At 39.2% G+C, this 16,007-nt stretch overlaps 1 protein-coding gene across 2 annotated transcripts; it reads right to left on the reverse strand.

Annotated features, from left to right (window-relative positions):
• Nucleotides 1–18: 18 nt before the first annotated feature.
• On the reverse strand, nt 19–15,986 carry LOC110067051 (uncharacterized). Of its 2 annotated transcripts, none has more exons than XM_020774328.2 (14): nt 15,449–15,986; nt 14,451–14,693; nt 13,048–13,386; nt 11,619–11,945; nt 10,260–10,385; nt 8,926–9,047; nt 8,224–8,340; nt 7,507–7,664; nt 6,599–6,771; nt 5,940–6,089; nt 4,616–4,737; nt 3,394–3,510; nt 2,589–2,710; nt 19–1,325 (listed from the first exon to the last, which is right to left on the reverse strand). In XM_020774328.2, the coding sequence occupies exons 1-14, from the start codon at nt 15,753–15,755 to the stop codon at nt 1,175–1,177; spliced, it is 2,574 nt and encodes an 857-aa protein (XP_020629987.2). In that variant the 5' UTR covers nt 15,756–15,986; the 3' UTR covers nt 19–1,174. The 2 variants fall into 2 exon arrangements, with proteins under 2 accessions (XP_020629987.2, XP_020629986.2); XM_020774327.2 differs by having other exon boundaries at nt 19–1,328; nt 15,449–15,985.
• Between the last annotated feature and the right edge of the window lie 21 nt (nt 15,987–16,007).

The following is a 16,007-nucleotide window of genomic DNA, read 5'->3' on the forward strand; positions in this document are numbered from 1 at the left end:
TGCAATATGTAACTGCAGTTTGTGATAAAGAAAAACGTTTATTCTCATGGTATGAGTTTCCGAAATTTCAATATTTGGTGCTAAAAATCGACCTAGAATATATTAGCTTAAGTACGTTTTAACGTGAGGAAATAAAAGTTTTCCTTTTCATTTAAATAGGACTAGGAACAACTAATGTCATATTCCCTTTGTCTGCTAATTCAAAAGCTAGTCACATAAAATATACCGTCCTATGTAACAAACAAACGCTCATAAATCCAACATTGACGCTTCCCACTAAAAAGATAAAGTAATTAAGTCGATAGCGAAAGAGCAGAGTTGATCAGTTCATGTAGAAAACTTTCAGTTATTTTTAGTTGTCTGTTAGCACACCGAAAGTTTTTACGCAAAATTGTTGCCCTCGGGACACGTCATCTGTTTTGGTCAGTAATGCTTGTGGCTAAAATATCAGTCCTCCACAGAATAAAACTGCAACATATTGGCATTTATGCAATAAAAGTCCTGCAGTTTCATGTAGGTTGACTAAGAGCCGCTGTTTCGGGAAATGAGCCCGCGCTTACCCCGACCCGAGGGAGCAGCGGAAATCGAGCCTATATTTGATTTACATGTTTAACTAGCTGGTAACCCTGGGATAAACACACAAAAATCGATCGTCTCCAACGGAAAACTAAACAAGAGGTTTAGTCAACATCAGCCTAGATCTTTCTTAGATCTTATATTTTAGATCTTAAAAGATTTTAGATCTTTTTACCTGTATTTGTGTAAATACCCTATTTTTTTATTCTGTTTGTGTCCTCAATTAGCATGCACGTGTAATAATTAGCTAGATTTTTTTACCTTTTAGATTTTTCTACTTGTGTATGTGTAAATGTCTTAATTTTAATGTATCCACTTAAGATTTTATTAGTGTCCCCAATTAGTTTGTCAAAAGCTACTGAAACACCTCGACACTTAAATAAAGCCCTTCTACTGCTACTACTACTACTACTACTAGCCAGCAAAAAAAAGAACGCGGGTTCTAAGTTGCTCCTCTCTGATTGGTCAGAGCGAAGACGCGATGTAAATTGGAAGACATTCGAAACTTGTTCCATATTGTACTTAATTTGGTGTAATATAAATATTGCTTTTAAAGCTAAAGTACTCCTTTTTATGATGCTATTTAACGGGAATTGCCTTATTTTGGATGGTATAAGTTTGAACTGAGGCGGTGTTGGTCGAATGACGCACGAGCAGCTCTTTTTACCATCTCCTTCAAAGGCAACTGGCCGGCTTTAGCTTCCAGCAGACGAGCAAAGTTACTTGTAAAACTTGCTTCACGCTGCCTGCTGCTGAATGGAAAGAAAGAAAGAAAACAAAAATATTAAAACCATTATCGCGATCTTTAAAGTACCTTGGATGTAATGAAGAGTTATGAATTTCGCAAGTGAAAATACGAAAGATCATATATTTGAATTGCGGAGAAAGATATGAAGACATCAATGATCAACGCAGTTATATACGCAACTTAAGCAGCTGTGAAATTAAAGCCTGAAAAAAATTTAGGCCTGAACGGGATTCAAGCCCATAACCTCTGCGATACGGGTGCAGTGAATTGTTTTCAGGCTTTATGATTTCTCAGCTGCTAAAATGAGTATACAACTGCGATGATCATTGATGTCTTTATCATAGTTAAGGATTCTGTTATTGATTTTGTTCGATTTTGTTCGATGTTCCGCAAGTGCATTACAAGACTGAAATTACGTCCCTAAGTGCCAGCAAGGTGGTGTCAAGACATTTTGTAAGACAGAAAATAGAAATCACGTTTTACATTCAAACCAAGTGAAGCGTACCCCTCAAGATTACATTAATGAATTGATTATTTGAATATTGAACTCGCTTGTCATTTCAAAAATCAATATTAAATTGATTTTTTTGAACATTAAACCCATTAGCTGTATCCTTGGAACGACTAGTGGGCTCAATTTTCCAATAATCAGCTCATTATTGTATTCTTGAAAGGACTAGCGGGTTCAATATTCAAATAATCAATTCATTAATGTAATCTTGAGGGGTACGCTTCACTTGGATTGACTGTAATACGGAGCCAGTTACTTCGACTTTAAAAAAGATGAAAGACGGAACAACAACCAAGTTAAGCTAAAGTAAATAAGTACAAAACTGAAAACCGAAAATAGTAGAACTTATTGTTCAAGAGGGTTTTTGATGAACGTATTTTCGGTGAAGCTCATCATCGGGCTGCAAAAGTCTGCGTTCCCAGCACATGTTTTCAGATTATTCATTGGATGAAACCACATAACTTCACAGCTCTTTTACAAGAAAAAAAGCATGTTGTGTGAGGCTGGAATTGACCTTTCTCTAACATTTATCTGATATTTTTCATCTACCTTGATAGGTCATATCACAATTGATCATGAATATGAAAACATGCACTGCACATAGTTTCAGTCCTGTTTCAGTCCTGATTTAGTCATTTTCAGACCTGTTTCAGTGCTTTCTCAGTCCTGTTTTAGTCATTTTCGTCCTGTTCAGTCCTGTTTCAGTCTGTCTCAGTCCTGTTTCAGCCTCATTTTCCAATGAAATTCACGAACCTGGAATTAGGGTCGCTTCGGGCTCCTTTGGGTAAGCTAATCATGACGTCCAGCGGTGCACTCATTTCCGCCAGGCCTTCTGTACTGGATGTATTCAGATCATCGACTATCAAAATCTTTTTCTGCAAAAGAAAATATATTGTCATGTCTGACGTCGTGCACTCCGATACGAGAACTTTCCCTCCTCCACCCAGGACGGGAGGTGTTAAATCTGCGCCTTGGGGAGACCGCGCAGAAAATGTGCAACACTGATACCTTCAAATCAAGCTTTTCTGTGTACCATTCAACTCCTTCGTACAAGGGATCGTTTCCATGAACTTACCAATCTTAGTCTACGTTGCAGGCGTACAGGGAAGGAGTAGGAAGGCAAAAAAACGCAAGAAGGGGAAGGATGAAGGAACCTCCTCTCTTCCACAGTCCCTCCTTCTATCCCTGCTCTCCCTCTTCCTCTCCAGATCCCCTGTTTTACGCCTGCTACTCAGGCTAACTAATCTGGTACGACTACACAAACTTCTCGATCGTTCTGGGGCAAAATTCCTACCACACGAGCTAGCTCACGTTTTAACAAACACGTGCGAGCGGTGTTTACACGTTCTCTTGTGGGTTTGTCGCTCGCGCGCGTGATGCTATAAAATGAGCACCAGTTCCTAGGTTACGGAATTCCTCGTCCACTCAAATAACAGCAACGTAGGGAGGATATACCAGCACAAGTGAGAAAAAACAAACGGTATAAGTAGATAAGGAGCGAGGATCTTGAAAGCCGGATCTTTCAAAGAAACAACAACAACTAAAGGAAATTACTTACACCAATCAGTTTTTCACACATGAGATCCAACGCCCACTGAAGGGGTACACTCGAGCGGAGAGGTTCAGCTGCAAAAGCCGTGAAATCACTTCCAAAGAAATAGTTAATGTCCATTATCTGACAAAAATAAAAAGAAAGAAAATGCATTGCATAAATGCGTTTCTGTAACAAAAGATTGGAAGTTATTGGGTCTCAATCGCCAACTGCATACAGTTCACCTACTGCATACAAGTAAGTTCAAGACTGAAAAAACCGAGCACTTCCGCTAGTCAGAGAACTAACAGCACTGACTTTATTTACTACCTTACAAGCAAAACAAACCTTGACATGCATTAAGGAGTTCTTTGCTCCGCGGCGGCGAAAAAAGAACGCATAATCTCAGATTATACAAGCTCAGCTTTAGCGTTCCTTCGGGGAAGATCCGGAACAACATTTATGATCGAAGAGCATTCGGCTCATGGCATGTCAACGGTAATCGATAAATTCCCGCTGGACAAGGATTGATCGGTTCCTCTGATGTACCATGGTCCGAGTAATCTTCGATTACAGATCCTGATCGGGTTCTTCCCAAAGGAAACGTAGCCAATGATACAAAGCATGATAGTTGTATTTATCAAAAGAAATAAGCCGTCCAGTCTCAGCAAGGTGAGAAGCGCGAGGGGTGATGGGAAGGGGCAAGTATTCCCCTCTTTCCCAGCTCTTTACCTCAGCTTGCGCTCCCACATCGCGCCCGGGCCGTGCGATGTATGAAGAAGACTGGGGACAAGTCAGCTCGAAGTTGAGCACGTGATCAGACAGACTCGCGCGAATTTCGACTGAGAATGAGTAGTAATGTCCTCTTCGCTTTGTTTTAAAATTTGTAGCTAAGGTGAGTTCAGCACCTTAAATATTGGCTTTAAAAGATTTCCTCGGCAATAAGCGAATTCATTTCAACTGAGATAAAGCTGGTACTTTGCTTGTGGAGGACCAAAAACGCGCTGAAAATATCTAAATTGGGTCGAGCCGGCCAAGTCCACGTAAGTTGGTACACGTTGTTTTATATTGTTTTATTTTATTTGCTCCTGACGATATAGGAACCTAAATGAAACAGAATCAAACATGGGAATTTTCATTAAGATTTGACATAAATGATAAAACGAGTCGCATTTCAATTGTTACTTGCTCAAATGTGGGGGGAGGGGGGGGGGGCATTGCGCGAATGTCCATGTTACGAAAAACATACCATTTTAGTATAGCCCATGAAATAGACCATCACAACTCTTTTCTGGTCATCAGCCAACTTGTTTATAGCCTTCCTCAGCTCTTCAATGATAACTTTTGCTGGTTTATCACAAGCCTCTAGCTCTGTTAAGATAGAAAGTAAGAAGAAATGAGGCTTGATTCAGACTCAGCTCAAAATGATACCTCTCCTAACTTGTTGATAATTTATTTCCTCTATATAAGTTCTGAGAATTTAGCGTCCATCAAGACTACAAATCATAGTTGATCATTTTGCTCACTTTCATTACCTACCTACTTAGCAATGTTTTGTAAGGAGAGAATAGAAGTTGACCTAATTATCAAAATACATTTCCATCAAGAACATTGATTTAACAAGCCTTTATATAAAATGGACAGAATAGTTTCCGCTCCAAGTTTCATATTTTTCGCCTATTTCACGTTTTCTAACATGTGTAATAAATTGTAATTGTATTTTTAGTTGAAGCTAAGGTTAATTTTCCATTACTTGGAAATAAGCATTGATTCACTGCTTATTTCCACTAAATCTTGATGACCAACTTATACATGAAGTTTAATGGGTACTAAAGTCACTTAACTGCTCTGAATGGGGTCACTCATTGTGGTGGGGCAGGGTGCATGTCTTTATGACAACTCTTAGAGCTATGTCAACAGGAGTTTTGCACTTCTCATAAGGTCACCCATGTCGAAGGGTAGACACCAGACAAAGAGTGATCTCCTGGTCCTCCAGGTTGGGGTATTGGGCACAGAGCTAATGACCCGGGGGAGGGGGGGAAAGACTCCATATGAAAAGGTCGGGGATGCTACTTATCTCGCTTGAGGGTTTAAATCAAGGATTTTGGTCTCACTTAGAGTGCTCAGGACAAAACACCACTATTTTAGCTGTCAAAGTATCCTTTAGGGTGCATTTGAGATAACAATTAAAAAACACTCTCATTTCCATTTTTAGGCTCAAAGTCTCCTCCCCCCAGAAACTGGAGACATAACCTTAGTTGCAAGATGAGTGGAGTTGATGATGATGAAAGTCATTAGAACTTTGCTTTAACATGTCAGTCAGCATTTGGCCAACAACCATCTAACAAATGGCCAAGCCCCAATTGTTTGAAGGGTGGATAATGCTATCCACCAGATAAATCACTATCCAGTTAATAGCATGGTTTGTTTTGTTAACACTTATCCGCTAGATGGCGATTTATCTGGTGGATAGGGTCATCCAACCTTCAAACAACCGGGGCCTGAACTCCACTGACAGCTAAATACCAAATAGTTAACTACGGAGGTGAGTACAATTTTCCTTTAAAACATACCACATTTCCATCCATTTTTTAACAGTGCCATTCGAAGTTGTTCTCGGTCCTTGATGCACTGCTTTGTGTCAACGGTGCGTCCCTCATAATTGGCGTTTGCAACTATTATTGCATGGTAAGTTGTTCCTTCAGAGGAATCCACATGAAGACCTACAGATTTAGAATGAGAAAAAAAAAAGAAGGCAGGATGTGAGCATGGGGATGTGCTGCCAACCAGTAGTTTATTATGCAGATGTTCTTATGGCTGAGCATGCCAGGGCATGTTTAAGACACAAAATGGCAACATGACGAAATGGTGCTACGGGCAAGAGTCAATGTGGGATACAGGTGCCTGTAAGGGTTGACGCTTACAATTATTGAGAGCTAACAACTGACGAGTCAGTGATATTTAGGCTAACTCGAGTGCTATTCAGGCTAACCATAGTATGGGGTACCATTTCGTCATTTTGCCATTTCGTGTTTTAAATAGCCTGCTTGTCATATGCACTCCTTGAGAGCATGATGAGCCTAAAGGATGTCTCATAGGATCAGATGGTTTAACTATCAGGTTACTGCACCACCAACTAGACATGTAATCATAATGTACAATAAGGCATTGATCATGTAGGAACGGATTAGTAAAATTCAGAATCTTTTCTCTTGCAGAATAACTCACTGACCTTGCATATCCTCTGGATTGACACAGATTGGTAGTGGAGATGTGGTGCGAGAAAATTCCACAGGAGAGCTGACAGACTGACTTGCCAAATCTACTCGCACTTTCTCAAAAAGATCAGCTAACATCATGTTTGACTCCTCCTTCAAGTTTTTCACCACACTTTTTACATAGGCTCTAAGAAATAAAATAGAAGGCCCAATACATAAAATGTGCCAAGAGAGGTTTGTTTTCCAATTAACATTCTAATAATAAAAGTGATATGTTATATGTTCTTAGAATATATGCTCTCCATTTAAAGAGCTTTCCACTTGAACACTTATGATTACTTTAATTCATGAAATATATTGGTGTCAGTTTTGTTTCTGATGTAAAGTATATATGAAATAATTCACATTTGAACTGCGGTTGTAGATGAAAGTGAAGAATGATCATCGCAGTAAATTTTCCAATTCAAGCAGTTGGAAAGAAGAAGCCTTCTTTCTGTTTCACCTATTGTTAAAAGTAGCAAGCAGATCCAGCCACTTAAACATCTTTGATATACAGCTAATATACTACTGAAAAGATTACAAGGTAAAAAGCTCTTAAAACTATGTACATCAATTGAATCTTTTCAATCAAATTGAGATCACAGTTTATCATCAATAAGAAGTTAGAGCAATCAACTAAAAAGTGAAACCAGCGAGAAAAAGTAATGGCAACAAATCAAAAAATAAGAAAAATTGGCAGCTTCGTGTATTAATTCGATCAAAAGCAGGAATAAGCAAAAGCCAAGTTAATAAACAAGAAAATGCGAGGCCAGGCAATCAAAATGTTTCACTAACATGCAGTTTCATTCATATTTGGTGATGTAAAGACTGCACTGTGTCATGAAGTATATTAACTGCTGATATATTCATACATGATACTTACAGTCTTTCTTGCTCTGGACGGATAGTTCCTGGAGGACATGGAAAAGCAATGATTCCATTTGGGGGTGGCTGAATTGGGGCCAATCCTTGGAGAACGCCATTCAAGTTAAGGTCTTTCACACTATTCTCATGAGCCCCATCTACAATTACTACTTGCATCTGGAAAACAAACAAACAGTGAATGCAAGGTAAGGTATGTGTTGTTTACAACTGAGAAGGAAGTACTTCTCAGAAACATTAAGCCCCAAAAGTGATGGCCATCTCTTTGCTACCCTTAATTATAATACTTATTATAACACTGAGAGGTGTTGTTGTAAGGGAGGATGCATTGCATGTAGTGCATTAAGTATAAGTAGTGTGAGAAGTAAGTATATGTATAGCATAAGTATATCTGTAAGTATAACAGAAGTGCTGTGTATAGTGTAAGTGTTAATGCTGTAAATAAAGTCGCATAGAAAAAATGAAAAAAATAAAAAAGTAAGGGAGGATGATTTTTCGAATCTCCAGAGGGAAATGAAGACTGGTTTGAAAATTCGGTATTTCGATAACTTGGGGTAAAACTGTGTTTGACCTGGGTAGGGAAACAACTTTTAGTCATCTTGACTAGATTTTCAGAGGTTTGAAAAATCAAGGGATAGAGAAATTGGGGTCCCACTCTGACTACTACTAATAAATATGAACTAGGTGATTATTCAAAGATCAGAAATGTAGTACGAACATAATTTTCACACAGCTGTTTCACTAGCCAGTTGATGTTCAAGGAACTGTGCATGAGATCAGCTCGAGAAGAAGGACTCTTGAGGTCAGATGGAAGCAGGTAATTCTCACCATTTATCTGCAAGAGAAGCACCATCCAACGATTACAATATTATACTAATCGTGTCTAGAACTGTTTTTGTCATGAAATCATTGCACAATCACATGGGTGTCCAACTACAGGTTTCCAATTCCAACTTTTTGTAATTGGATACTTATATGCAATTTGCATGTCAACTACCTAGTATGCTTTAATGGCTAATCCCTGTTAATGCATCTTATGGTTTTTAATTTTAAAACATTTGGACAGCATTACTGACTTTTATGCTCAGTAATTCTAAAAAGACTTTTCCAAACTCCAATTTTTTTATTGATACGATTAATTAGTAATTGAATCTTGTGTTTTACAATTCAGAGAGTAATCATGCTAACCTTGTACTTTGAAATTGGCCTCGCAGTGCACACTTCTCCGATTTTGAAATTTAACTTTCATGATTAAACCCTGAATTGCACTCCACTTGGTCCAGTTACTATTAACAATATTACATGTATATCATTTCTGGAACTTTTTACTGTTTACCACTCCACATTCAATCAGTCAGATATATTTCAAGCAAATGTTAGCTAAATGTGGAGTCCCAATTTGATAATAAATTATTCTTACCTGCACTGTAGGACCTGCCAGGTAAACAAAGGAGACAATTTTTCCAGACTCTCCAGGATTCATCAAAAATGAGTGCACAGTTTGGATCAAATTTGACACTTTGCACTTGGCTTGGCGTTTCACTGCAAAATTTAAAATGTGCATACACTATTCAACTGCAGTAACAGTGAGTACCAACTTACGATAATTATTTTGTTGATAATTATTTGTTGGCATGGGTATCCCACGTGTGGATGCACTCTGCACACAGGCCAGCAGTACTGGTATGGGTGTCAAGTCTTAATTTGCTCAAGACCGATCCTTGCCCAACCAGTGGCATTACAGGTTATAAGACATTAAGAGTCCAAGCACCTATGTGTGCTCATTCCTGTCAATTACAAAGGCATGAACTAATTTTGTTACACCTCCCAACTCAAATACGTTTTTTGATTGGAGAAGAACATGTCACATGTTGTGGTTCAAAACTCACTAACTTCCTAGAACAAACAAAACTCACTAACTCCCTAGCGAAACATTACAACTTGAACTTGTGACTCAAGTGTGATCAGGTCGTGCACCTTGAAACCAGGGCGATTTTGTTATGCCAGGTGGCATCAAGTAAATCATTTTTTCACAGTTTTTTCCCATTTTTTCTTTGAGTTGGAAGGTATAACCAAACACTTCATGACTGGCCCTAATGGAAACAATGAGTTATTGTTTCCCCTCAACTTCAATGTTACTCAAGGCTTTGCCTCAGTGAACATTGAGGGTCTTGAGAAACAAAACTCACCATTTCCCTTGGGGCCAGTCATTAATTAAGTGCTTAATGACTTGCACTGGTGGTGAAATATAAGTGCAAAGTCCAAGCAATGGCATGGGTGGCCTACATTTAAGTGTGGATGCCCACCCTCACCAGTTACCGGTGGGCTCCCAAGTCTTGATGCACTTGTATGGGTACTTGGTCATGATATGCCAATGCCCAAGCAATGGGATAGGTTGAGCCTCAATGGTATGGATATACATGTAGCTGTGTGCTACTTTCTAGCACTAGCATGAAATTAATGTGAGTACGGTACCATCTGTACCCATATCAAGGTAATGGGGCAGGCGATTTGCCTAGATGCCAGTATATTAGCCCATATATGAGGACAATCTTGCAAATCATACCAGGATGTAACAGGAATGAATTTGCATAATGATTACTGAAACCTGTGGCTTAGTCAAACCTAAATCTGATATTTTCCCTGATGTTCCTATGCAAATATAATGAAAAGTGACAACCTTCATTATACACATAATTAGATCATTAATTTATTTTATGTTTTTCTGTGACAGTCTAATGAGATTACACTTGCCTACATCCCAGGAGTCTTCAAGCTCCTCTTCCAAATTTCTCAGTTCAATGTCATGTTTTTTGTCCTCTTTGTCATTTCCAGTACTGCAGCTGATTAAAAGCGCATGGAATTGCTTTTTCACATAATCTGTTAATTAAACAGACATTACAGTTAAATCACTGACCCAGAATATGGTCAGAGGTACACTTATGCTAGTCAAAATAACTGTTTGTGCATTTAACTTGACTTCTTTAATTCCTCATTCAATCATCTCACTCTGTTGAAGGATTTCTTTGATTGCTGTTTTCCCTTCGATACTCCATTTTTATATGCCGGTAATGCTGATATGAATGACCAAAGAACATCTCTTGGATCATGTGTACTAAAGGCATCGGCGGTCAAGTGTTGATTGACATCTAGATCAAAACTTGATCAACATCTTAATTGACACTTGACGGACATCTCAACTGATACTCGGCTGACACTCAGTCGACTTGATCAATGTCTTGATCGACACTCAATCAACACTCAATTGACAGTATATCGACAGTCAGCTGAGTGTCAACTGACTCATATATATTGATCAACACTCAGTAGCATCTCTGCAAAAATTAGTTGACTCTCAACCAAAATGTCGATCAAGTCTTGATTGACATTTCGGGTGATTTCTGAGGTGTTGATCGAGTACTGATCAAGTGTTGATCAAGAGTCTATTGAGGGTACCGATCAAGGATATCAATCGACACCTGACTGCGGATGCCTTTAGTACACATGATCCCAATTCTCTGTTGTCTGCAATTTTTTTTCCCATGCTGGTTCCTGCAACCCTAGCTTATCTGGAAATTAGCCACTTAAGGCTCTTAGTCGCTACACAGATACCAGTGGTGGATCTACCCCTTATTTTGGGTAAAAAAAGAAGAAATCATGGAAGAGAGAAAAGCCAGTAGGGCAAGCAAAACAATCCCCCCCCCCCCCCCAACCTTAGCTCAAGGTCTGGATCTGCCACTGGATACCATCTGTTGACTGAAAAAATAATTAGCCCTGAGAGATCTCAAGGTCACATTCTAATATCATCTCTAAATACATGCCTAATAGATAGTTCTGATGTTATTAGCCTATAATAATGAAACAAAGCTAATGCGAACCTAATTTTACTATACTAGATCAACAACATTGGACAATATATGTTATTAAAAGAGTTATCAAATAATGGATAAACAGTGAAGGAAGTGATAAGTATGGAAGACAAAAAAGAGAAAGACTTTCAGGAAAAACTACCTTTACAATCCCAAGTTAAGCTTGGGATCAGGACAAATTATCAATACAGAACACCAACCGGAGTTTCAATTTTTGAACTCACTGTCAGTGTCAATAATATACCTGTGGAGTCAAACACATCGTCATCATTAGCAGCAATGCTGCTACTCCCCTCCTCCTGGCTGGGCTTCCGATAATCTGGTTTGCTGTCAATATCTAGATCATCCATCTGACTTGTTACACTCAAGTCTTGTTCCGCATGAAGCTTTGTTTGTCCTCCAATTGCTTTTGGATCGTCATCAGATTCTACCTGACTGGGGACGCGAGCATCTGGCTTTCTATCAATTTTCTGAGGATTTTGACTGCATTCTTGTTGTGGAATTCTCATTGACTTGGATTTTGTTTCTGGGCTGCTGGTTTCTTCAGCTGAAGACACCACTGCTGTAGCAACTGGAGAAAAAGGTGCTCAAATTACTATTATTTCGACAGCTGAGGAATAATGGGTGGCATATTCAATGAAAACCTCATTTTTGCACAGAGGGAATCATGCCTTAATAGGTGTGTTTGGGAGAGGGGTGGGGAGGGAGGGTTATGTGGCATGATATATACCTTCTGACTCAGTTGGATTTTTGAGGATTGAGCCATGACAACCAAAAAATCCAAAAATTATGCGAGGAAAATCAAATGGAATGCAAATTTCTGGTAATTAATTTCTGAAACCTTGTGAGGTTGTCCTGTCCTCTTTTCCGGAAATTCTGGAAAATGCTGTTCCATATGGACCCTTAAATTTTTCGAAAATTTAAGGTGGCTCTGAACCCCATGTACAGAGTTTTTTTGTCATACTGTTGCTATGGTAACCTATTGTGTCACAAAAATGATAACAACTTGTTCACCAATGATTGCGCAGTTTTTTGATTCCATGATTATAGCATCAAGTGAGAAAGAGTGGTTATAATGACCCATCAAAATCTAAGTGTTGGAAACTGTTTTGAGCCACCTTAACAGAGGTGTCCACTGAATGCAGGTTTATTTTACAGCAAATATGGGAAGAAAATTCAGGGACTCAAGGTGGTGTCCACTTAATAGAGGGTGTCTGCTTAACATGGGGTCAGCTTAACACAGGTTTCATAGACTGTAATTAGTTTGTCAATTCATGATAGAATGTTTTGAAAATTGATATTCAGTAAAAACAGATATCACTATGAAGATGGGGAACAGGGATGGCGCACTAATGAGAGTGCTCGCCTCCCATCAATGTGGCCTGGGTTCGATTACGGCCTGGTGCCAAATGCAGGTTGAGTTTGTTATTGGTCCTCGCCTTGCTCCAAGGGTTTTTTCTCTGTTCTCCAGTTTTCCTCCCTTCCACAAAAACCAACATCTCCAAATTCCAATTTGACCAGGATGGAGGACCTGCATGAAAACCAGCTAAGGCTGATGTGGCTTCCTGTCTAGATATCGTTATCTATTTATTTTTATTTATTTATTTATTTTATGGCATAACTTTAAACAGGTCAAAATAGCCTATTAAAACAGACAACAAAAAGAAGCAAACCTGATTCCTGGTCTTCAGAGCTTTCATTATCTTCTATCATCAGCTCGGAAATGCGATGACTCTCCTTTTTTATTTCATCTATCACGTCCAATCTCTGTACATCAGGATGCTTCAACCACCCCAAGAGATCATTAACAGTCTTGTGTCTTTGTATCATCCTTTCAACAAGTCCTTTCATTTTCCCATTTTCTCGGGCATTCTCCAGTTGTCTTACTTCTTCGGTATTCAGGTCCATGACAGATGCCATTCCCCGCCAGTCATGATGATTTGCATCTGGTGGATCTAACAGCATCTCAATCTTGTTGCGCAGACGGTAGGGAATGTCCCTGATAAGAGTGCCTGAATTTATGGTGAAAAGAAGCACAAAGTGAAAATATCATGTTAATCCTCTCTGACCCATAAAGGGTAATGAATCTTGTAATATAATTAGTAGACATAAAAAAAGACGCACAAGTTTGGGGCAAAAACACAATTTAATGACAACCAAGGCAATGAATGGAAACTAGGGAGCCAGTAGGGAGGGTAAAACTAGCGAGAATAGACTGCCAATGACCTTTGAGATGATGCTAAACTTGATATGATCAGGGAGAAACCTGATGCAAGTGCCAAGAGACAATGGCACGTGAGGAAGGTGTCACTAATTAAGCATTTCAATAAGGCCAAAACAACCAGGTTGGTTCTTAATATGATCCAGATTTTCCTATCCATGCACACAGTCACAGTAATGTACACGTGTTATGTGTGGAAAAGATCAACCATTACAAACATGAATTGAGAGAGAGGAAAAAAGAAATAAATTCTTTACCGGCTGAGGGTTGGTCTTTATAATGAAAAAACTGTGACCTTGGACTTGCAAATGCTCCCAGGCTTTGGGCAGCACTTTCTAGACTTGACCAGTCATAGTTTTTCACTATACAAATGTTCTAGCTGGCAAAGAAAAACTAAGATATTATTTTATCTTAGTTTTGACTAACAATATTCAGGACAAAACCTATTGAAACAAATGTAAATTCTCTTTAACTTTCGTAATATCGGATAAATTACATCCTCTCCCTCCTCCCCTTGCTTGTTGTTGTCTTCTCTGGGCTAAAAAATGGTTTCACAGAAACAACATTTTACAAACAACACTGATTACAGGAGGGAGGGGAGGGAGGGAGTGGAGCTACATCTGTTTCATCGTCACGGCCACAGTGAAATTAGTGCGTCTGTATAAACAGCATTCTGTCCTGTATTTGTAACTCCCTCAAGCCTTCTAAAGCTCGGCGGTTAGGTGTCCATTGTATATCCGTTGGAACTTTTTTAGCAGCTGTCACTATGTTGGTGAACTCTATTAACTTGGCCGCCAACAGTTGTCAAAACCTGATTAATTCTCAATGGGCTTGTAAGAATTAAATTTGCTTTACCCTCAGTGAGGAGCACCTCTGGATTATCTTGATTGCTCATTTCTGGAATCGAGGGCTGTTTATAAATGTTCCTAGCCCCTTGTCCATGACTGTTGTTGAATCTTCCATAGCCATTTCCTGCATTGTAGCTTTGCACAGCTGGTGCTGAATATGGAGGGGGTGGGGAACAGGCCTCTGCATCACCATATGGTTCCACAGGTTCAGCAGATGTTGGAAGACTTTGTGCCCTTCGCATCGGTGGCTCTACCAGAACAGAAAATGTAAAAACAATATATCATCCTTTTTACATTGTATTTTAATGTCTTACTATATTTTAAATTACTGAAGTTCTAATTAGTATATTTTAGGTAATTCTTATTAATAGCATATATTCTGAATTTTCATTTTTAATATACTGTGTCCCAAATTAGCTCCTTGTCACTCAGGAGCTAGATCCTCTACTGACACATAAATAAAGTGTCTTCTTCTTCATCCAGTTTGGTACATCACAAGTTCTGCTTGGTAGAGACATGCATACTCTGTGGCCTCTGACCAACCTTATAAGGCTGGGTTGAATGTCATAAGCAGCAAACTGGAGTTTTAAGACCCTCTAGGTATATTTTTAGCTCTGGATGAATTGTTACTGGTTTTTATGTTTATAAAGGTCATACTGTGGCCCTAGATGTACAACGTTCCTTTGGTCACAGTGCTCCCCACCTCCGCCCGCTGGGGAATTTGATTCAAATTGTGGGGAGGGTATATGAACCATGAATAATCATATATCTATGGAAACCACCAGGGTTCACTATAGTTATACTACTTTGGCACAATTGCTTTCATAACATTTAGGAAATTGTCTAAATATATTTTGATAGGAATCGCGTCATTTTTGTGGATAGGAGCTGGAAGTCTGCGAAAATGAAGGAAATCTTCTGCAGGCCAAACTAACAATTAAACATGGCGTGACTGTAATTTGAGATTTCGATCGCGTTCAAAGTGATTAGACACAGAAGAAATACCTGTCTTCCCTCGCAGTTTACTCTCTTCGTCCTCCAGCTCATCTGCTAGATCGTCTAGACGAATGTCAGGACTTCGCAAAACCTCTACAAAAAGCCCGTAAGCTTTGGGTCCTCTCTTTTCCAGTATACTCAGCATAGTCTGTGTTCCATGAATGGCCCCCTTCTGAGCTTCTTTCGCTGCAATTTCTTCTACGTCCGAGGGACTAAATATGTCCCTAAGATATCCCGAAAAAACTCTCGGACTGGAAATCCTTCCCATGATTTTGAATGTCATCTTTCCCAACACTTCCCTATGAATTTTATCCATTGTAGCAAATTTTAGCGGAAAATGCTGATTTGAAACAACTCGATGTCTGTTTGTCCTTACTCCCACGAGCTAAAACAAGATGTAAGAAGTAGTCGACCCACGCACAGGTAGAAATAATGCTCAAAACTTTGTCAAAAGCTAAAAATACAACCTGGGATTTCTCCCAATGATTAAAACTTCCATTCGGAGGTTCACACTTCCGGCTGCTTTCCGCGAAACGCGGGAAATCCTTAGTACCGAGAACTGGTTTCG

This window comes from Orbicella faveolata, unplaced genomic scaffold, assembly GCF_042242905.1.
Source record: "Orbicella faveolata isolate gen_17 unplaced genomic scaffold, um_ofav_v1 contig_13, whole genome shotgun sequence".
Classification (NCBI taxonomy): Eukaryota; Metazoa; Cnidaria; class Anthozoa; order Scleractinia; family Merulinidae; genus Orbicella; species Orbicella faveolata.